Source organism: Thalassophryne amazonica, chromosome 1 (genome assembly GCF_902500255.1).
Source record: "Thalassophryne amazonica chromosome 1, fThaAma1.1, whole genome shotgun sequence".
Lineage (NCBI taxonomy): Eukaryota > Metazoa > Chordata > Actinopteri > Batrachoidiformes > Batrachoididae > Thalassophryne > Thalassophryne amazonica.
Genome location: NC_047103.1, coordinates 151,976,032 through 152,000,246, shown reverse-complemented (window position 1 = coordinate 152,000,246; position 24,215 = coordinate 151,976,032). Strand labels below are relative to the sequence as shown.

At 42.4% G+C, this 24,215-nt stretch overlaps 1 protein-coding gene across 1 annotated transcript; it reads right to left on the bottom strand.

Annotated features, from left to right (window-relative positions):
- Positions 1–1,637: 1,637 nt before the first annotated feature.
- On the bottom strand, positions 1,638–23,886 carry timmdc1 (translocase of inner mitochondrial membrane domain containing 1). Its single transcript, XM_034176358.1, is given in 10 exon segments — positions 1,638–2,352; positions 2,439–2,549; positions 3,729–3,807; positions 8,182–8,249; positions 11,387–11,475; positions 14,180–14,345; positions 15,989–16,004; positions 16,007–16,154; positions 16,156–16,326; positions 23,744–23,886. Coding segments are annotated over 9 exon segments (981 nt in total). The 5' UTR covers positions 16,309–16,326; positions 23,744–23,886; the 3' UTR covers positions 1,638–2,201.
- Positions 23,887–24,215: the final 329 nt, after the last annotated feature.

The following is a 24,215-nucleotide window of genomic DNA, read 5'->3' as shown; positions in this document are numbered from 1 at the left end:
GTAAAGGAAAAGGTGAAAACAAAGTGGCAAAACTCCGGTGTCACAGAAAAGAACAGCTTTAACATTAGAAGAAAAGGTGAAAGTAATTTGTTTGAATGAGAAAGGAGAAGGTTATCTGCTGATTTCAAGGTTGGCAAAATGCAAATTAGCAACAGAACAAAGATTTGATCTTGGCACAATGGGAAGGTGGTGAAAATGCTGATCACAAAATTGTGAAGCTAAGATGCTGTTTATACCCAGATGTGAGTGACAAAGTGTTTGAGTACTTTTGCCAAGTCAGAGCCAAAACACTGATTTCTGTGGAGTTGGGGTGTGATGATTTCAGTGCAATCAATGGTTGGCTTCATCGCTTTCAAGCCAGGCACAATATAGAATGTTCAGTGCACTGCAGAAAGAAACTCTTGTCCTATGCTCTTGGTTGAACTTTCTAAGGCATCAGATGTTGCTAGAAAAGTCACAGTTCTGGATGCTGTCTTAAGCCCCTTTCACACCGGGGCTGCTCCCAGTTGCTTCCTGTGGTGTCATGATGACACGTCAGGTGCGCGCAGCAGGGGGCAGAGAGGAGGTGAGAACGCAGCATGCAGGTTCTCTGCACAGAGAAGTCAGAGTGCACAGTTTGGCTGCAGACACACTGTGCACTCTGACTTCTCTTCTACTTGTTGTGCTGAGCTGCAGGGCTGCGCTCTGAGTTCTGTTATAGTTCATCTTTCTTCCTTTGACCGCGAGATGCGCGCGCACGCAAACGAACCGTCCTTGAGCAAATGTGGAGATGTCTGGAGTTCTACTTGATGTTGACATGTCCTGTCTCTGGCAGTCAGTCTGTGAGCAGGACTTATGTCTTTTTTTTTTTTTACTGTGATAAGAGTTTGAAGAGAGAAAGGAACTAACTGCCTGCAGACTTTTTACTGGATGTCTCTGGCAATCAGTCTGTGAGCTGGACTTTTATGGATTTTATTTAAACACATTTGTGAGAGAAGAAGCTGCAGCTGTTTCACAGTGCCTCTCTTCACCAGACAGCTCCACACAGAGGAGCAGCAGCTGCAACCAGCATTTTTTTTCCCTGTTTTTTTTTTTTTTTTTAAAGTTTTTACTGCGTTAAGTACACGGTATAAAAATAATCCTGCGTGATTTATACTTCGGGAACAATGGAACACAGCAGAAATCATAAACTGGCATCAGGTAGCATGGTCTTTTGAGGGTGTGGCTTCTGAGTCACGCCAAGTAATGCCTCTTTGCCCCCGAACCACTTCCTTTCTGCATCAAGCACAGGATGCCAAATAATTAAACAGGTTTAATTTTTCGGTGCCCGACTTGCTTCCTCCTTTGCGCCCCTCGCGCTGTTGTGGTGCCGAGCTGCATCGTCTCGGCACTGAGTTGCTTCCACGCGGCGGCGTCATAATGATGCACGGCGCAACTGGGAGCAATCCCTGTGTGAAAGGGGCTTTACTAACTCCTGGGATTCTGTGACAACAGAGACAGTTGTAAAATGCTTTGCAAAATGTGATTTTTGGACATTCTGAAGCAAGACACACACACACATACACACACACAAAAAGCAGTGCAGGCTTCAAAAAAGGTTCAAAATGGTCTGAGTTTTCGTCGAGTACACTGAGCTGAAAGACAAAAAAAACTCTCAGGGAACCGCTGTACAGACATTTATTGTGGCAGTTGTTTTTCCTGACGTAATTTCTTACAAAAAGTTTACCTTCATACGACCATCACTAATCGTGGTTCTTAACTCTAAATTATTGGTCGATCTGCTCCTACTGGCTGTCACAGCAGTGGCCTGGATGCCATCTATTGCTGCGTCACAGCATGTTGACAGCAGGGGGCTGAGCCTGTGTTTGACCTATTTGCCGAAAAGCCTGTGAGGCGAAAACAAAGGCAGACTGCAGAGACACAAAGACAAAGAAAAGAAAATCTATTTTCTCAAACGCTGTGCTGGATGACAGACGGCGTCACATTTCAAACATTCATCTGATCAAAACTTTGTGAGCGGATGGACAAGTCATGTGGGAAACATCATCATCCCAAAAATTGTTCGACTGTGTAATATTAAGGATTTACAGTGAAATCCAAGCCACCTGGCTGCCTTGCTCATGGGCCTGTCATGCAGCCGTAAATCAGCTCCCACTCAATGGAACAGAAGGTGTCTCTTTAAATCCAGAGTCCCACCTTCACAGCAAAACAGGAAGTTAGCATCATTGGTTGCTTGTGTCCTGAGGTGAACCCTCGTTCCGCGGCAAACTGAGCAGCTCTTGAATCCTCTGCAGGTTTTTACTGGGTTCATCCTCCTGAGAGCAGGTGTTGAGATCACTGATGACATGGTCTGTCAGCTGCAGGCGGGCCATCCTGACAGACAACAACAACGTTGGGTGTAACATCACAAAGTCCAAATTACAATTGTGTGTTTTTATGCCGTGTTGACGCTTTCATACCATTCCTGGAGTTTGAGTTCATATAGCTCTCGGCGCTCCCTCCTCCTCCTCTCACAGACACTTTCTCCCGCCAAGGACTGTATTCCCACGATCAAGGCACCAGTGGGACACCTGGACATAACAGCACACATCTACAACATGTCAAAGACATTTAGGATGTAGAAGGCAAAAGCTTTAAGCTTTCTGAGTTTACAACACGGCAATAACGCAAGTGCATTTTGGGTTGTGTGTGACTTACAGGGTGTGGAATCAAAGTGCACAGTGTTTCACTGGAACCTGGTTCACAACCACCAAAGTATGCATGGTTTTTTTGCGAGTTGACGAGTCTGTGCGCACTGTGTGCACGAACAAGCGGCAGCCGCCAAAGTTCCCTGAGGTGAGGCGATGGTCTAGTGGTTAAAGTGTTGGACTTGAGACCAGAGGATCCTCGGTTCAAATCCAGCCTGACCGGAAAATCACTAAGGGTCCTTAATCCCCTAGTCAGTATCTTTAATGGCAGCAACCACAAATGCCTCACATTGGGGTGAATGTGAGGCATTATTGTAAAGCTCTGAGCGTCTGATGCAGATGGGGGGGGGAAACACGCCACCATTTCCACCACTGTGACAAACCCTCAGTCGCCTCATGGTCGTGCTTCGGACGCAGATCAAGAGCGTGATGAACTCTTTGATTTGCTGTATGCTTCCAGTTCTCCCCACAATGCACTTGGCACAAACAGTGACAGGGCTGTGTGCACACGTCCAGCGCTCCGTGTGGCTGCTCCCTGGCACACAATAACAAGAGGAGGTGCTGCTGCTATAGCGCCAAGAGGAGCTCAGAGACGATCCAAACGAGTCCCTTCAGTCGTTTCTACAAACTCCTCACATTTAATCTGCACTGAAAAATGTTATTCACGTCTGCACTTGGCTACGTGTACGAACTGAAAGCATCCAGAAGAAAGTGGGACAGAGACAGCGTGACACGGAGCGTGACGCCGACTCCAGATCAGATCATGGTTGATGGAGACGAGAGACTGGAACAACACCAATGCTATAAAGGGAGAAGCAGCTGCTGTCCTGACTGACCCTCTGTGGCGCACGAGTCCCTCTGGCATGCGGGCAGGGGGGGGTGCGTGCAGGGGATCAGCTGGGCCACAGAGGGATGCTGGGAGGACCGCAGCTGGCTGCCAGAGTGCAGACCGACTTAACACATCAACACGCACACAAGCAAGGGGAGGGGAAAGAAACAAAACTGCAGCTCCCGACGTGAACATTTCTCTCCCAAAACAGCACTGATTCATGTTCATCTTACCCCAGAACTGCTCCGATGATGGTTCCTGCCAGCAGCCCTCTGAGGCCCAGGTTCAGTCTGAAAAGTCCTCCAGTCACAGCTGCTCACACACAAAATTAGGATGTTTTTCTGCACAGTGTTCAATAGGAATCATTTCCTGCACAATAATAATGACGGCAGGAAGAGCCGCTGCTTAGGTGGAACATCATAACGTACCTGTTCATACCAGCAGGTGCAGGAACTATGGATCATGTGAACATATTCACACAATTTGTCACTCAGTAACTGTCATATGTCATAAAAAAAAAAACCCATCCTGCATAATTTCAACTGGAGCGGTCACCAGCCACGGCCTCCAACAACAGGAACTGCACTATCTACAGGTCTGATACACTAATTATTACACATACAGTAATGCAAAACTACTGTAGCCAAAAACAGAGTATTGTGTATTCAGATTTAGACTTTCCCACATGATGAAACAGAGGTTACTGTAACCAAAAGGAGCCCGTCTCACAGAGCTTCTGTTTCTTATTAAAATATCACTCCTGTTCATAAACTGCGTCGTAAATAATTCTGTGTACCAATCTTTACTGGTCTTACTTATTTGTATTGTTGATTATAGGTGCAGTCGTTGCAGCCATGTGCTCCATCAGTGGATTTATTTTGTTTGCGATTTCATAATCACAACTACCAAATTAAATATTTCATTTTCTTCACCTTTCTGATAGGTTCCAATTTCACATTTGGTGTTATTGTTTCTTTGGCACTTTTTAAAATATTTATGTGTTCTCTAAGTAGACCGTCTAGTTTTACAGCGCCAGATAAGAAATAATGACTTCATCCATGTATGAATAAGATGAGAGTGGACAGCAGGCACGTGCACACAGTTTGACAATGACTGAGATGTATCAAGAGGAGCCATGCATACAAACCGTTTTCACCATGATTCTATAGTCACAAAGGAAACCCAGAAGACTTAAATTCCAGAGGCCTCACATATAAAACTGTAGAATCATAACTTAAAGTGGATATGACACCTAAAAAAATTAGGCAAAACTGATATAAATATCAAAATATACATACAGTATAGTAAGTTGAAAAAGTGGTTTTAATCATTATCACTGAGAAATAAAGTATGTACAGCTTCTCAAAAGTGTGTTTCTTGGAAAGCGTGCTGACAGTGTTCCATCAGCGGTCGCGTGATGCCGTGACGTCACAGCGTGTAGAGTTCCGTCTTTGTCTGTTAGATTGACAACAGGAACAGATAGACCTCAGCATGGACAGTGACGAGATCAAGAACTTTTCTGACTCCTCTTCAAGTGTGGAATATTTCTGTAAGGAAATCGAGACTGACTCAGATCCTGAGGATGTCGCAGCAGTGATTAGACCCTACAGATTGGAGCCGTATCTTTCGGACGAACATTCAAACCAGGAGCATTCTTGCAGCGAAAATAATGCCAACGGTGTTTATGGCGGAGCCGAAGCAGAGGCAAGAGACGTGCCAATTCCGATGTATTTTGAAAGGCTGCAGAATACGGAATGGTAAGGGAGGCTTTGATTTTTTCTGCTGCTGTTTATAACACTATAATTATAGCATTTTTGATTCTAGCATCTGTTTACTGCCATTGTTATTTTTCCGGAGCCGCGATAGTGTAGCTACTACTTGCAGACCACCGTCATTACCTTCGGGATTTTGCCGTTTGAGTGCCTGGCACTGCATTCCTCTGTGTTTAGTTACGTTATTTTCATGAAAGAATAGGAAATAAACAGTGAAGGTTTCGAAAAAAGATCGCAGAAAACATAACAGTGAATATGCTGCCACCGTGTTTACTACGTAATGCACTGATATTTTTACAAGTTCCTTGACCATTTCAAGATTATTGTGAACATGTTATTTGGGGTTGACATTTTAGGTGCTCCTGTGAGCGGTGCGAGAACATGGAGACGGTAGAGGAAAGTGCATCAAACAACACCGCGGCTTTCGATCAATCTGCCTGGACTTGAAAAGGCTAAAAGTTTCGCCCTTGTGTTTGTGCAATATGCTGCGACAGACCGGTCAGGCATATCAACAAACAAGTCCCTGAGAGCTGTATTTAATCAAAGTTTCTGCCGCTAAAAAAAAAGTGTAAACAACGGCCACCAGGCGCGCAAGCCGATACGGTCTACACGCAGTGACGTATTTCATGTTTGTTGCTCAGCGGGAAGCTGGTCACGGGGCGTGCACATTTTTCAGTGGCGGGACGTTCAAATGTTGTATATTTAATTAATTTCATTTATATAGCACCAAATCACAACAAAGTTGCCTCAAGGCGCTTCACGCAAGTAAGGTCTAACATTACCAACACCCGGAGCAAGCACAGAGGTGACACTGTTGAGGAAAACTCCCTCTGATGATTTGAGGAAGAAACCTCAAGCAGACCAGACTAAAGAGGGTGACCCTCTGCTTGGGCCATGCTACCAGCACAATTTACAATATCAAATCTCATGGCTAGATAAAGCTGGGTATCATCTGCGTAACAATGAAAATTTAAGCAATGCTGTCTAATAATACTGCCTAAGGGAAGCATGTATAAAGTGAATAAAATTGGTCCTAGCACAGAACCTTGTGGAACTCCATAATTAACCTTAGTCTGTGAAGAAGATTCCCCATTTACATGAACAAATTGTAATCTATTAGATAAATATGATTCAAACCACCGCAGCGCAGTGCCTTTAATACCTATGGCATGCTCTAATCTCTGTAATAAAATTTTATGGTCAACAGTATCAAAAGCAGCACTGAGGTCTAACAGAACAAGCACAGAGATGAGTCCACTGTCTGAGGCCATAAGAAGATCATTTGTAACCTTCACTAATGCTGTATCTGTACTATGATGAATTCTAAACCCTAACTGAAACTCTTCAAATAGACCATTCCTCTGCAGATGATCAGTTAGCTGTTTTACAACTACCCTTTCAAGAATTTTTGAGAGAAAAGGAAGGTTGGAGATTGGCCTATAATTAGCTAAGATCGCTGGGTCAAGTGATGGCTTTTCAAGTAATGGTTTAATTACTGCCACCTTAAAAGCCTGTGGTACATAGCCAACTAATAAAGATAGATTGATCATATTTAAGATCGAAGCATTAATTAATGGTAGGGCTTCCTTGAGCAGCCTGGTAGGAATGTGGTCTAATAGACATGTTGATGGTTTGGAGGAAGTAACTAATGAAAATAACTCAGAACAATCGGAGAGAAAGAGTCTAACTAAATACCGGCATCACTGAAAGCAGCCAAAGAGAACGATATGTCTTTGGGATGGTTATGAGTAATTTTTTCTCTAATAGTTAAAATTTTATTAGCAAAGAAAGTCATGAAGTTAAGCTAAGCTAGTTAAAGTTAAAGGAACACTCGGCTATATAACGTATATATAACGGGAGAACTGCGTCAATTTTCCCAACGCTTAAGTTGACCGAAGTATATAACCTTTGTTATATGTAATAAGACTGTTGTCTTTAAGTGTCATATCCACTTTAAAGTGGCATATGTGCACATTGTTTTTGACAGAATTATAAAACCATACATACAGTAGTGTTCAGAATAATAGTAGTTCTGTGTGACTAAAAAGATTAATCCAGGTTTTGAGTATATTTCTTGTTGTTACATGGGAAACAAGGTACCAGTAGATTCAGTAGATTCTCACAAATCCAACAAGACCAAGCATTCATGATATGCACACTCTTAAGGCTATGAAATTGGGCTATTAGTAAAAAAAAAAAAAAATAGTAGAAAAGGGGGTGTTCACAATAATAGTAGCATCTGCTGTTGACGCTACACACTCAAACTATTATGTTCAAACTGCCTTTTTAGCAATCCTGTGAATAACTAAACTAGTATGTAGTTATATACACAGTTTTTCTGTGAGACATTAATTTTGTTGGTTCAATAAAAAAAGCATGTTCAATAGGTGCTGGCTTCATCCTTAAATAGGGGACACCTGATTCACACCTGTTTGTTCCACAAAATTGATGAACTCACTGACTGAATGCCACACTACTATTATTGTGAACACCCCCTTTTCTACTTTTTTTTACTAATAGCCCAATTTCATAGCCTTAAGAGTATGCATATCATGAATGCTTGGTCTTGTTGAATTTGTGAGAATCTACTGGTACCTTGTTTCCCATGTAACAATAAGAAATATACACAAAACCTGGATTAATCTTTTTAGTTACATAGCACTACTATTATTCTGAACACTATATATGGTTCTCCTTTATACATCTCAGTCATTGTGAAATTGTGTGCTTTCACATGGGGCTGCTGTCCACACCCATTTTTAGCCAGGAATGGATGAATACACACAAACACTGTTCACCAAAAATTATTCGACGTAGTGATACTTAGTGTATACACACAAATTACAATTAATTCCCACATTTCTCTGCATAAATAAAGATTTAAAATACAGGAGTCCAGGTTTGGGGGACTCACCTCCAGCAGCAATGTAGTTACTCACAGTGTATTTGTCTCGGAAAACATACAGCCCGGTGCTCAAAGAACTACAGACGGGAGAACACACAATGAATGTTAGACAACAGCAATGCAGGAAAAAAGGTTTGATTCAACATAACAGATTTAAAGTTATATTCAGAGGTGGGTAATCCCAGTTTCAGTGAGCACCTGTGCACCTGTAACATCTGGCCAGACTTTGACTCACTGAAGTTGGGGTTTCCCACCTCTGGTTACAGTAGACTGGAGAATGTTAACATTAGTCTGCGAAGATCAAATGAAGTGTAGTCATTAGGGCACAAACATAATAAAAACCACAAATTGATAAGTTATTTGGTCCACAAACGGTCAGCAAAAAGGTGGAAAATGTTAACAAAACCCAAAGAAACCAGAAAATAGTCACATGAAGCTGAAACTAGGGCTGAATAGTATAAACTGTGACCAGTAGAAGGGGCTCTGACCTCATCAGCCTGTGGCAGCAGGTCATCTGGACAACATGAAAGTTCACACTGCTTTGTTTTACAACAAACCTTTTAATTAATTATGTGTATGTATATGGCAAAATGCAATGTGCTATGGCTTTGTATTTTTTTTTCTATGTATTTGCTGCAGTTTCACACAATAAATCTTCTTAAAATACATCTGTGCTGTGTACGCTGTTGTAGTAACACAGTAAAGTGACCAGTCACAGCTGCCATGCAGTTCCAATATCACTACTTCAGAAGCATTCAAATTGAAATTTTAAGAAAACTTAATATACTGTGATATATATACACCTTTACTGTTCATGCTTTAAGTTATATCATGATATAGGCCATACCATCCAGCCCAAGCTGAAATGAGAGAATTTGGACATTTAAGAAAAGAATCAAATCAAATCAATTTTATTTATATAGCGCCAAATCACAACAAACAGTTGCCCCAAGGCGCTTTATATTGTAAGGCAAAGCCATACAATAATTATGGAGAAACCCCAACGGTCAAAACGACCCCCTGTGAGCAAGCACTTGTCGACAGTGGGAAGGAAAAACTCCCTTTAACAGGGAAGAAACCTCCAGCAGAACCAGGCTCAGGGAGGGGCAGTCTTCTGCTGGGACTGGTTGGGGCTGAGGGGAGAGAACCAGGAAAAAGACATGCTGTGGAGGGGAGCAGAGATCAATCACTAATGATTAAATGTAGAGTGGTGCATACAGAGCAAAAAGAGAAAGAAACACTCAGTGCATTATGGGAACTCCCCAGCAGTCTAAGTCTATAGCAGCATAACTAAGGGATGGTTCAGGGTCACCTGATCCAGCCCTAACTATAAGCTTTAGCAAAAAGGAAAGTTTTAAAGCCTAATCTTAAAGTAGAGAGGGTCTCTGTCTCCCTGATCCGAATTGGGAGCTGGTTCCAGAGGAGAGGAGCCTGAAAGCTGAAGGCTCTGCCTCCCATTCTACTCTTACAAACCCTAGGAACTACAAGTAAGCCTGCAGTCTGACAGCAAAGAACTCTATTGGGGTGATATGGTACTATGAGGTCCCTAACATAAGATGGGACCTGATTATTCAAAACCTTATAAGAAGAAGAATTTTAAATTCTATTCTAGAATTAACAGGAAGCCAATGAAGAGAGGCCAATATGGGTGAAATATACTCTCTCCTTCTAGTCCCTGTCAGTACTCTAGCTACAGCATTTTGAATTAACTGAAGGCTTTTCAGGGAACTTTTAGGACAACCTGATAATAATGAATTACAATAGTCCAGCCTAGAGGAAATAAATGCATGAATTAGTTTTTCAGCATCACTCTGAGACAAGACCTTTCTAATTTTAGAGATATTGCGCAAATGCAAAAAAGCAGTCCTACATATTTGTTTAATGGGTGATTCTTTGACTACGGGCACTATTGGCCTTGTAAATGTAATTTCCACCACACCATTGCCTTACAATATAAAGTGCCTTGGGGCAACTGTTGTGATTTGGCGCTATGTACATGTGCTCTGATGTCACTGTTTATCTCCATAGAAACTACCCAAACAATCTTTCATACAAACTGTTTAAAGGGGCATTACAGTGTTGTGGTGGAAATTATGGCAATAGTGTGGGACAACTACATTTCGTTTAAAAAAATCACAACAGTTGTATGACACAATACCCCAATTATGTTTTGATTATTTTACTGATATTTTATTCAGAGATATTTGAAAACATTAGAAAAAACGTTTGTTTACTATTCATTTTTATCATTGAAGATCATAAGTCTGGGTGTAGGACAAGCACAAAACGGCAATATTTGCATATAATGATGCTGAAAAAAGGTGAAAAAGTCATCACAGACTACTAGGACAAATTTCTTAAAACACTTTCATTGTAAAGATAACTATAAAAGTGTGAAATTTCCCCTTTTTTCTTTTTTTCATAAAATATGATCAAGGGACATAAAGTGCCCGTAGTCTAAGAATCACCCTAATATGCACATTGAATGACATATCCTGATCAAAAATGACTCCAAGATTTCTCACAGTATTACTAGAGGTCAGGGTAATGCCTTCCAGAATAAGAATCTGGTTAGACACCATGTTTCTAAGATTTGTGGGGCCAAGTACAATAACTTCAGTTTCATCTGAGTTTAAAAGCAGGAAATTAGAGGTCATCCATGTCTTTATGTCTGTAAGACAATCCTGCAGTTTAGCTAATTGGTGTGTGTCCTCTGGCTTCATGGATAGATGAAGCTGGGTATCATCTGCGTAACAATGAAAATTTAAGCAATGCTGTCTAATAATACTGCCTAAGGGAAGCATGTATAAAGTGAATAAAATTGGTCCTAGCACAGAACCTTGTGGAACTCCATAATTAGAAGAAGATTCCCCATTTACATGAACAAATTGTAATCTATTAGATAAATATGATTCAAACCACCGCAGCGCAGTGCCTTTAATACCTATGGCATGCTCTAATCTCTGTAATAAAATTTTATGGTCAACAGTATCAAAAGCAGCACTGAGGTCTAACAGAACAAGCACAGAGATGAGTCCACTGTCTGAGGCCATAAGAAGATCATTTGTAACCTTCACTAATGCTGTTTCTGTACTATGATGAAGACGAGACCCCTCCCACCCCCCCAAAAAAAACTTCAGACAACTAGTGCATTTTCTGGAGTACACAGTGAGTTGCACCTTTTTCTGTGTTGTCAGCTTATTTCTTTGCTTACTTGAACAAGATGACAAAAGCAGCCACCCTCCAGCTCCACCTCCATCCGTATCTGATAAAACTTCTGATAGCAGCGTTATGGGACGAGCGCTGGTTCACACAGAAATGACACGACCATTAGGACACTGCTGATTATGAACAAACTGCAACATTACAGTTCCTACTGGTCTAACCTGTCTTCAAAATCACCATCATCACAGCATTTAACAATAATTACTTCCTTAAAGTGCATATCTCTGGAAAATGAAAAGTCAAATGAGCTGATTATCCTAAATAAATAAAGAACTGTGACATGCCCTGAAAATTTAAGTCATAAACATGGAGAAAATAGACTGATTTCATTTGCTGCTGATAAACGCTGAGGAACTTTAACCTGCAGGAAAAGTTGCCTTCAGTTGCATCATGTTAGGGACCGCCCCCTCAGAGACATTCATTGACACGAATGAGAAAACCGGAATTTTTTTGCAGCTCGAAATCTCTGGGTTTTTTTGTGGACTTTGAAATAGTGAATTGGTGAGTTTTGGGAGGGTCCATCACAAACCATTCATGGTGTTTATTAGTTGTGCAGTTTTTAAATGGATAAGATTTTTGATGGAGAACTGGAAATGTTTTGTACACGCCTCCAGTAAAGATCAGAGAAATGTGCTTCATAAACTACTCGAAGTCGCAGAGAAAGAATAATTTTATGTGTGTTTAAAGGTGGGAACATGAAGACTTTGAGAGAAAGTGACTGCTGCTGGAATTTTAACATGAGACGCTGGACCCGCCCACCAGCGTTTAACAGCGTTACCTGCTTACTGGATCAATGACTGAACAGACAAATGGAAGCAACACAAATGCTATGATTGTAACGGTAATGGCCTTTGCTGGTGTACACACAGTACTCATAACAACAGTCAAGGCCATAGAGAGAAAGATCAGTAGCTACCTACGCAGATGGCTTGGTCTACCGCGCAGTTTGAGCAGATCCACCCTGTATGGTACAAGTAACATCCTGCACCTTTCATTCAGCGGGCTCACCGAAGAGGTCATGGCTTCCAGAACATGGGAAGTCCTGCAGTATAGGGAATCCAGGGATTCAAAGGTGGCAGCGGATGGCATCCAGGTGCATATAGGTAGGAAATGGAGGGCAGACAACGCTTTGGAGGAGGCAGAGCGACGGCTGAGGCAGAAGGCACTGGTGGGGTCCATAGCCATGGGGCATGCAGAGATTGGCTACTTCCCAGTAACCAGGGTGGACAAGGCCACGTATAAAGACCAACAGCGTCTTGTTCAGGAGGAAGTGGGGGCAGGCATGGAGGAAGAACAAGCTAGTAGGATGGTGGGAATGGGGCAACAAGGAGCTTGGACTAAATGGGAGAATGTCCTGCAATGAAAGCTCACCTGGTCCAACATCTGGAAAGCAGACTTCCGGTGCATCAGGTTTTTAGTCCAGCCTGTTTATGATGTCCTACCAAGCCCTGCTAACCTCCATGTCTGGGGCAAGTCAGAATCACCAGTGTCCGGGACGGGGAACCCTGGAACACCTCCTCAGCAGCTGCCCAAAAGCCCTTGGAGACGGGCGCTATCATTGGCGCCACGACCAGGTGCTTAGGGCAGTTGCCAACAGCAATGCTACGGCCATCAATACCATGAAGGGCCACCACAAGCCAAAGACCATCAGGTTCCACAGAGCCGGAGAGAAGCCCAGCACTCAACCATAGACGAAGTCTGGCCTCCTCAACTCTGCCACTCACTGGCAACTTGACGTGGATTTGGGCAAACAGCTGATGTTCCCAGCCAGGATAACCACATGGCTCTGACCAGATATGATCATTGTGTCAGATTCCACCAAACAGCTGATCATTCTGGAGCAAAGTTCTCACGTTGATGGGCCTCTCTGGTGAGGCAAAGAGGAAGGCCATTAGGTCTGCTACTGATGCCGCAGAGAAAGCCACAAGGTGGCTATGGATCAAGAGGGCAGATCTGTGGGCAAACGCTGCTGGGACACAGGCTGGAGTCTGATCAACCCCAGTCGGGTTGCCTGATGTTGTAAGACCGAAACACCCAGTGACCCCAGGTTACATCACTGATGATGTGTCCTAGTGCATCTGCAAGATGTATTCTCAACCTACTCGATCTTTACTGACAGTCATGTGTTCCTATAATTGGGATTTTTTGGAAGGAGATAACGAATTTGGAACCGGAGCAGGTGTGATTCTACATGGGTGCTGTGTGCGAACACACAACTCCACTGGATGCATCTCTCAACGCATGTATCTATTAATACCGTGTGCTTTTCAGTCTTATTTAGACATATTTGACGTGGGTTTGTTTTTTTTTTTTGTTTTTTTACAAAAAGCAACCTGGATAAATGTGCAGTCGTACGTCCGAGCATGAAATGCAGCGGAGTGAACTTCGGCTAGCTAAAACTCTTTCCCCAAGGTTATGTAATGATTATGGAGAAAAAAAAGCGATTACTCCGTGGTGCATTTTTCTGATGCACTCTGGCTAAGTTTATCAGTGAGACTTAGAATAAGTTATTTATAATCTGGGATAATTCTTTATAAGATGGCACTGACTGGAGTGCATCTTGGAAACTGATCACAATGGAAAATCACCGTGCCAAGCACGGACCACGTTGCATGGATTCTATAGGACCTGAGTGTGCTCTTGGAATTGGGGAATGTGAGAAAAAGAGGCTGAGAATAACATTTTAAAGGGCAAATGTTTCGTGAGGATCTACAGACCCATCAAACTTTCACAGTAATCACTTACTGCCATGTGCACAGTTCATCCTCCCTCCTTAACTCACCACGGCCTCCATACGACTCCTGTAGATCTCCGCCCGGCTCACTTCGATGTATCTCTGGCGGGCATCACGGGCTGCTGGTACACCTCCGTACACCCAACCTGCTATTGCGGCCACAAAACCACTATTGATCACGCCTATCAACTCCTCCGGGTACTTGTGAGTCATGCTGCACAAAGACACAACACAGACATCGTTTGGTCAAAGAGAAGCATGTTACCCCCTGACCTTTATAGATGACTAATGGTACAGGTCTTGGGTTCAAGTCCAGCTACACCCAATCAGCTGGTACACCCGGAGTTGGACCAGGAAGGAAATTAATAACGGTCCTGTTTGCTAACAAGCAAAGAGGCGCAGGACAAAGAAAGATTAACGGCAGAGACAAATTCCAACTGATAAAACAAAAGTTACAGCATGTGGGATTTAGTGCCACCTAGTGGGGAGGCTGCAGATTTCATTTTGCTGTCATGCTCACAATTTCATTTTCTTTCACGTTATTCTGTCTTTGGTGATGAGGATTCACATTCCCTTGCCTTCTCTTGTGATAAACAAGTATGATCCTCCATTCAACAAAAATGAGGGTTCTTAAACTGGTTAACCAGCACGAATAACAAGCACACAGTGTATCGGGGGAGGCACTGATTCCTCTTATTTTTCCTTCCATCTTCTGGCTGCTGTATCAACACGGTGGCCCCTCTGTGAGGGGCTCCACTCCCATGTTGACGTGAAGAACTCATTCTAAGCTTTTGAAAAAACATCAGTTTACGCTGCAGGCAATTAATTACATTAATGAACAGATGGTTATGAATGCGATATTCCATTTCTGCTAATAAACGCCGCTCAATTCTACATACTGTAGCTTTAAGAAACAAAGGGTGTTGAGATTGGGCCGTGCCAACTTAGTCGGGCTTTTACACAGAATTCGGGGCATTATCATTTTCCTTTAAATGTTAAAATGAATGAAGGAACAGATCAACCGCTATAAATTTTGAAGCTGCTGGCTGTTGTTAATGTAGTATATAAAAATTTATGTTTGGTAACAAAATGACACTAAAATATGAAAAGTTAAAACTGAATGTGACAAATGCAGGCACGTTCCAATGTGGTGACAAAGCACAGATTTGAAACAGCACCACCCACATTAAACCAGTTTCCAATCAATTCTCATTTGCGAGCATTACTTAAAAAAAGGGAAAAGAAAAAAGTCAAGGAAAATAATCCATGAGTCAATGGGCAGCGGTCTGGGAATGAAAAATCAACAGTGTCCTCAAACAGCAATAAAATAATGCTGAGAAGCTACTTCTTAAAAATGGCGTTGGTGCATCAAAGGAAAAATTTTTAAATCAGTTCATCCTCATTCTATCCCATTTAATTTGGATATTCACCAGACAACAGCACTGTCATGTTATGCTGGAGAGGGTGGAATTGCTGGATTTTACAGGGTACATGCCTAGACTTTTCCACAACCTAGAAATATCAACAGAAGAACATGTTAGAAGATGTAATCATAAAATGAAAAGATGCATAAACTCCACTATGCAATTTTAAATTTAGCATTCTTGCACAGATCTGGGGCGTCACTACTAAATGCAGGTTATGGCATCTGACTGCTTCAAATTTGCCCCTTCAGGGGTCAAAATTCTATTGTTTCCAGACAGCACGAATTTTCATTATATGTGGTCAACATCATATTGTCAATCCCTTATTTAAATGCTCAGGAATAAAATTATAGTTATAGTTAACTTAAATCTTAAAAAAAACCCAAAGGCCGTACAACTTTAAACAAAATTAGAATAGGAAATAAACACTAACTCCTTCTTAAAAAGCTCTTGATGCGGCCCCATCCTGTGTCTGTGAATTCTGGCTTGCCCATGTTGCTTGGCAAGGTGCTGAGAGACTTGTGTGAGCAGGAACTGGTGCAGGAGGAAGGGGAAGGAGATGACATCTGTGCAGGCTGGGCAGCATCAACGTTAGCTGCAATGGACCCCTGGGGAGCAGCAAGTAGAAGGAAGAGGCCCGGCCGTCTGGATGAAGCCCCGCAGTAGACCGGTGCTCAGAATGCCCTGGGGGGCCGAATCTGCCTGCCGTCTCCGCAGGGAGTAGCTCGTTGAGGAACGCTCGGGATGCATCATGCTTCAGCTGGCGCTAGGCTGCAGCAGAGAGGCAGAAACACACGGTGTGGGTTGGCATGTCGCACGCACCGCCTCATCTTTAATTCCATCCTCAAAACAAACAGCCTGAAGGCAAATGAAATCCTGACAGGACTGCACAAGCTGTCAAACTCGGCAGCTGTTAAACGGTGTCAAAACAAACAAATCTGTGGTAAAGAGTTTTTCTTTTCTTTTTTTTAAGTCAGCACTGTTGAGCATCACTGCACTACTGGACACAGCATCCCAGTTAACCCAGAGTCTGAGTTCAAAGCTGACCCTCTTTAGAACACACTTCCTATCAAATGAAGATTTTGAGCATTTTCTGTTCTTCCTTCAATCCTCTGTCTTCATCAGCACCTCAATTTATTTATTGCACTCATGCACAGAGTGTTTGCTCTGGATTTTCTAGTTGTTGAAGCCATGAACTTTCCTCTTTGTACCACTCTGGAACATCTCATTTTCAGTTACACACTCAAAGCAACACAGAACTTCAAGATTTCAATTATTCGATTTACTGATTTTATATATATATATATATATATATATATTTTTTTTTTTATGTGTTTTGGGGGTGCGTTTTATGCCTTTATGGTGACAAATGGGAGGAAAAAAGTAAAGTGAAAAGATGATGGTCGTCCACCAGGTCTGAACCACACACATCGCAGTTCAGAGGTTTTCATCTCAACTCACCATTGTTTTTGTCAAGTCTGGGAATTTGCACTTTGTCGCATCCACACCACCAAAGAAACCACTTTGGGTCCTGGATGGCAACCATCCAAGCAGACAACAATAAGATATGGTTCAGAACGCTGCCGGCAGACTTCTGACATGTAGCAGAAGGTCTGAACATATCACACCCATTTTGGCATCTTTGCACTGGCTCCCTGTCTCTGTGAGAGCAGATTTTAATGTTTTGTTATTGACTTATAAGGTTGTTCATGGACTGGCGCCATCTTATCTGGCTGATCTGGTGGAACTCTACGTGACGGCCCGGGCTTTGCGGTCGCAGGATGCAGGACTTCTCTGTGTTCCCAGGGTGAAGAAGAAGTCAGCAGGTCAAAGAGCCTTTTCGTATCGTGCACCCACCCTGTGGAACAGTCTTCCTGCGACCATGAGGCAGTCTGAGTCTGTGGACATTTTTAGGTCAAGACTCAAAACCTATTTTTATTCTCTTTCTTATGGATAGTTTTTATTTTTATTAGTTTTATTCTTTTACTTCTGTTTTTATTTATGTATTTGAATTTTTTATTCATTTTTAATTATTTATTAAATTTTATGTTGACTTGTTTTATGTAAGGCGCCTTGAGATGACTTTTGCTGTGATTTGGTGCATTATAATCTAATTAAATTAAATATGTATAATAAAGATAATTTGTCAATGAATTTGTTTTTTTTAATTAATCTATTGATTATTTTATGGTCAACTGATTAATCCTTTGGTTAACTCACCAGTAAATCAGTAATTCTACCAATAAGTTTCAAGGTCATATTCAAAATTGTTGTAAAAGTATTATGAAAAGTTATTGGTTTACCAATTAAAAAACAAACCAACCAATATTTGTATTTAAAGGATATAATGTGCCAAAAATTAAAAAGCCATCTATGGCGGGGGTGGGAGGTATTATGGAAGAAAGACCTGTGGACCTCTGAGACAGGATTGCCTCTAGGCACAAATCTTGGAGAAGGGTACGGAAACATTTCTGCTGCTTTGAAGGTGCCAATGAGCACAGTGGCCTCCATTATCCATAAATGGAAGAAGCTTGGATCCACCAGGACTCTTCCTAGAGCTGGCAGTCTGTAAACTGAGCAATCGGGGGAGAAGGGCCTTAGTCATGGAGGTGACCAAGAACCTGATGGTCACTCTGTCAATGCTCCAGAATGGAGAGAACCTTCCAGAAGGACAGCCATCTCTGCAGCAAGCCACCAATCAGGCCTAGAAGCCACTCCTTCGTAAAAGGCACATGACAGCCCACCTGGAGTTTGCCAAAACTCTCAGACTATGACAAAAACAAAATTCACTGGTCTGATGAGACAGTCTAAACTCACTGGTGTCAATATTAGGTGTCATGTTTGGAGGAAACCAGGCACCATCCCTACAATGAAGCATGGTCGTGGCAGCATCATGCTGTGGGCATTTTTTTTTCCAGTGGCAGGAACTGGGAGACTAGTCAGGATTGAGGGAAAGATGAATGCAGCAATGTACACAGATACCGAAAAATTGCTCCAGAGCGCTCTTGACCTCAGACTGGGGTGACTTTCATCTTTCAGCAGTACAACGACCCTAAGCACACAGCCAAGATATGAAAGGAGTGGCTTCAGGACAACTCTGTTAATGTCCTTGAGTGTCTCAGCCTGAGCCCAGACCTGAATCTCATCTCTGGAGAGATCTGAAAATGTCTGTGCACCAATGTTCTACATTCAACCCAGGGTTCCCTCAGACCAGGGGTGGGCAATTATTTTTTGCAAAGGGCCAAATGAGAAACAGAAAATATTGTGGAGGGTCGGGCCAAAAGGCTAAACGCAAGTCTGCACAATAATAATTTTATTCCGATATAAAAAGCAGTAAATAGCATTGTTTTGACAAACTGCTAGATGTTCTGTTTAGGCAATGAAAAAAGGCTATTTTACAAAATGTTATTTATTCAAACAAATTTTCCAAAACAATAGTGAATAAAATGTGAAACATTTCTAAATCATTACATCTGTAATCATTTCAGTCACACTGACCTCAAAACATGTTGAAACTGAAATTTACTGTTGGAACAAAGAGATTCTTAACTTTCTAAAGACATCACATCAGTGGTCAATTAAACTAGATGTTAAAAACAAGTCAAAATATCATCACTCAACTGTGCAGAAAAAGAGAAAAGTGTCCCAGTACACAAGTTCTTATGTCTTTGCAATTTTCCACCACTTTCCACATTTGAGTGTTTTTCAGGTTTGACAGATGATCATCAGTGAGAGAGGACCTCTACCTGGATTTGTTAAACTTCATCACCGAAAATGTTTGTTCACATATTAGATCCAAAGAGAACCAACATTTTCTGAGCCGTTTTCTCAGGTTTGGAAAGTTTTCCTCCTAGAGAGAGGAGGAGAAACCCAGCAGTGATTCTGACTTAAAGTGCTCTGCCAATACTGCATCAGAATGCAGATCAATGAGTTCCAGCTGAACATCACTGGGTGCATTATCCACACTGCAGGAAAAAGGAGATGAAACCATGCACATTTCATCCTCAACTTTTTTGAAATCTTCAAATCGTCTTGAAAACTCAGCATGCAGTGCTCCTAACATGGATGAGTACTTGTGGAGGTGACCAGCGGATGGTGTGAGTTCTTTCAGAGTTTTCATGCGAGTGAGAGTGTTGCTCTCCAGTTGGCTGGAAAGAAACTGCAAATTTCTCATAAAAGCCTTCACAAGATTGTGCATTTCACGGACAAAAAGGCCCTTGCCTTGCAGGTTGGTGTTCAGTTCATTCATCAGTGCAGTCACATCAACAGCAAATGCAAAATCTGTCGTCCAGGCCACACCTGAAAGCTCTGGGATGTCTTTTCCTTTCTTCTCACAGAACTCGTGAATTTCGAGTCCCAAAATCTTTTTAGCACTTGTCCCAGGCTGAGCCATCTGACAGCTGTGTGGTAAATGATGTCACCATGTTCATGCTCCTCTAAAAGTGTAAAACTCTCTGTGATTCAACGTTCGTGCCCTGATGAAGTTAACTATATCGGTTAAAATATTAACAACATAGTTAATTTTTAGCACTGACTTGCACAACATATGCTGATGAATAATACAGTGTAGAAAAATCTATTTCTGTTCTGGGTTCATTTCAGCCACTTTATCCTGCATCCGTTTCAAAAGCCCGAGATTTCCTCTGTTAGATTTGGACAACCATCTGCTGTGACACCTACCAGTCTGTCCCATTTCAGTCCTAGCTTGTCCATGCAACCCCTTTACCTCTGTGAACAGGTCACTCCCTGTCGTAGTCATTGGCCGCATAGCTGCTCGCGCCTCTGTAATCTTGAAGTCCTCCATTATCCCATGGAGAAATACGAGTAAATGGGCTGTGTCATGAACGTCACAGCTCTCATCCAAAGCCAAGGAGAAAAAGTCATAACTTGTCACTTTACTTTGCAGCTGAAGCTCCAGATTCCCTGCAATGTCCTCTACTCTTCTGGTCAATGTTCGCCTGGAAAGTAGGATTCTTTTTTTCTTGCTTCTTTTTTCTCTGGACATATTAGCTCTGCAGAGTCCACTAAACTCCCCCTCCGAGAATGACTTACTGATTTTAGCAATTTTGTGGGATATCATAAAGCTGCTCTTGGTTGTTGCTTCCCTGAATGCATGAAGTATGGTAAAAAAAAAAAGCCTTGTTGCTTTCCAAGCTTAGCTAGCAAAGCTTTTGATGTCTGCGCTCTTTCCGCTTCAGTCAAGTTTTTATATTTCTCCACGTTTCGTGTCATAATGCCGACTCAAATTATAATCTTTGAACACGGCGACCTGCTCTCCACAAACTAAACAAACAGCTTTACCTCTAACTTCAGTAAATAAATACTTAGGCGGCCATAATTTCTTAAAAATTCGGCATTCAGCATCCACCTTTCTTGTTTTGCCGTGAGCGGACATTTTTGATGAGCGGTACACACTGATTGGATTTATCATTTCAGAGAACAACAACAACAATAAAACAGGCTTCAAAATAAAAGCAATGGGGTCTTAGTTCAGTCATCAAGGCCCGGTCACACTGCACACTATGACATCAGAACGAAGGAGAAAAAGTGACAAATCGCCGGGAAAAGGTGAACGAACGATCCTGCACATTTCCCATCACTGAAACAAGCGCATCAACAACGTATGAGTGTGAAAACAAAACATTCACGACCATGGGACCAAAAACGGGAATAAAACCAAACCGTCTCCTGCACTGGATCCACGGATAGTGCAAATGCACTGTGCCAGGCTGTGTGGCATGAGGTGATCGCTCCATGCCAGGATCTATTATTACGCGATGGCACCGTGCCAGTGTGGCATGAGGCAATCGCTCCATGCCAGGATCTATTATTACGCGATGGAGCTGTGCCAGTGTGGCATGAGGCGATCGCTCCTTGTCAGGATCCTCTATTACGCAATGGCGCCGTGTCACTGTGGCATGAGGTGATCGCTCCTTGTCAGGATCCTCTATTACGCAATGGCGCCGTGTCACTGTGGCATGAGGTGATCGCTCCTTGTCAGGATCCTCTATTACGCGATGGCGCCGTGTCACTGTGGCATGAGGTGATCGCTCGTCAGGATCCTCTATTACGCGATGGCGCCGTGTCACTGTGGCATGAGGTGATCGCTCCTTGTCAGGATCCTCTATTACAAGATGGCGCCATGTCACTGTGGCATGAGGTGATCGCTCATTGTCAGGATCCTCTATTACAAGATGGCGCCGTGTCACTGTGGCATGAGGCGATTGCTCCTTGTCAGGATCTTCTATTACAAGATGGTGTTGTGTCACTGTGGCATGAGTCGATCGCTCCGTGCCTTGCTCTGCTATTACGCGATGGCGCCGTGCCAGGCTGTGTGGCATGAGGTGATTGCTCCGTGCCAGGATCTGCTATTATGTGATGGCACCGTGCCAGGCTGTATGGCATGAGGCGATTGCTCTGTGCCTTGCTCTGCTATTACGCGATGGCGCCGCACCAGGCTGTGTGGCGTGGAGCGATCGCTCCGCGCCAGGCTCTGCTATAATCCGGAGGACACGCACACGCAGCCACAAACAGCTTGGGAGGTGGACGAAGGTTACCTGCAACACTAACTTGATAGAATAGTAACTATTTTATTCTCTAATTTCCAGGTATTTGCGGGCTGGTCTGAGTCACCCAAAGGGCCGGATAAAATGCCCAGATGTGCCTCAAACAATGGAATAACAGCACAGTGCGGTTATACTGTGGCGTCATCTCGTGATTTTTTTTTTGCTTTGACAATTTATTCATCAACCTTCATTAAAGCCCAAGGTTCTCGCTTGCGTTATAACAGAGTAACGGTCCGTTATGCAGCTGCCTGAAAAATTATGCTGCAATTGGGCCGTTACGTTGTTTTCAAGGGTGTGTAGTGGGAAAATTATCATTTCTTTATGTTGATTGTTGACCTGCTGCTTCAGAAGCAGCGGATCCACAACTTATTGTTCAACCTCCGTTAAAGCCAATTAAAGATGTCAATTGTGACTCACCTTGTTGCTGATTAAAGTCGCTAAACAGGACTCTTTTCTATTCTTGCGGGCAGAAGTGAGAATCATCCACCGTTTCACACCGGACAGTTTTCCTCATTAACATGTCTTTTTCGTGGGGCACCGCATGATGCTGTTCTCTGGAGTGGACTGGACTATTGATATTTCCCGTTTCACCAGTTCGTAAACTGAAGTTACTGTCCCTAATGTAAAGGAAAATAATAATATCCTCTGCTCCGTGTGTGTGTTGTGGGATTGCTGCGGCTCTCTGCCGAGTAAAGCTGGAAAGATAGATCATTCCAGATTCAATAACTTCAAAGTGAGCTGCTGTTTTAGATCAAATGACACCTCTTTCCAAAACTACGACTGAGCAAAACAGATTTTCCCCAAAATGCGATGTCCTCCATTCTTTATAAGTTATAGACTGTTACAAAGATACCGCCATAATTAAAGTAGTTGATAAAACATTCTTGCCGCTATTATTTCTGTATGAAAACTTTGCTTTTCGTCCTACACATGGACGAGTCACGTTCAGCTTGTCTGAGCTTTAGTTATTGATCTGTTCAGATAACGTCAACGTTCGTGCAAGACGTCGAACTTGGAAGGTTGGACGAAGTTGGACAACAATCAAATGGAACGCTGACAGTACAGAAACTACGCAAATGATGTGTCCTGTTAACAGCAATAATAAAACATTTATGCCAGGTGAGTGAACTGTCCAAAAAATGCCCTCGGACCCCAGAGGGTTAAATAGTGAACACTCACTTTGCACCAGCTTTTTTTAGTTTGAGTCACACTGACCCATGATGTCTCAAAGCCAGATTATGGGAATTTATGGTGCGAGTGATGTGTATAGGCACTACTGAATGAATTTACCAGAATTGAAATATTGTGTTACTAAAGTGGGGTGACTTCACTAGGACCCGCCTCTAACTATGGTGAAGTCTACTTGCTGGATTTTAACCTGAAGCTACAGCAAATTAGACGAGTTAACATAACTAAAGTTAACTTGTCCTTTATCGACAGATGAACTCATTAATGCGCGCCTGTTATGAAAAGTGACATGAATTAAAGAACGTTGTAAAACTGAACAAAATCTTCAGGTAGCCCACACTGTCCGATAATGGAAGAACTGCGGTTAGCACGATGTTAGCCTAGTAAGCATATTCATATAAAAACATTTTATATTAAAAAAAAATACCACTTACCAACGACCGGCATCTAACGATTACAACATAAACAGCTAGAGTTTTCACATTAACTCGAGTTAGCGTCCATGTTTTGTTTTTTTTTGTTAATGTTATTATTCTCACCGGTGACTTTCGAGCGAAACTTTGACCCGAGTAAAAGGACGCAGCCACACAAAGCCGAAAAACAGCGCCTCCTGTCGGTGGAGGACTCAACATTACAACACGTGCATGAAAACTACACAAATACTTTAAATTTACTGATGGACCATTATTGGTAAAATATTTCCACATATATAAATATTGACAAAGATAGAGAAAACGAAAATAAAGTCTTCACAATAAGCATTACATGGCACCCTGAATATCAGTTTGACTAGAATATCGCAGCATTTTGGTCAAATGAACACACTAATGGACAATATGTACCCTGCTTCATCCTACAAAGGGGAGAATCACATGTTCACAATACAATGTGAATACTACAACATAT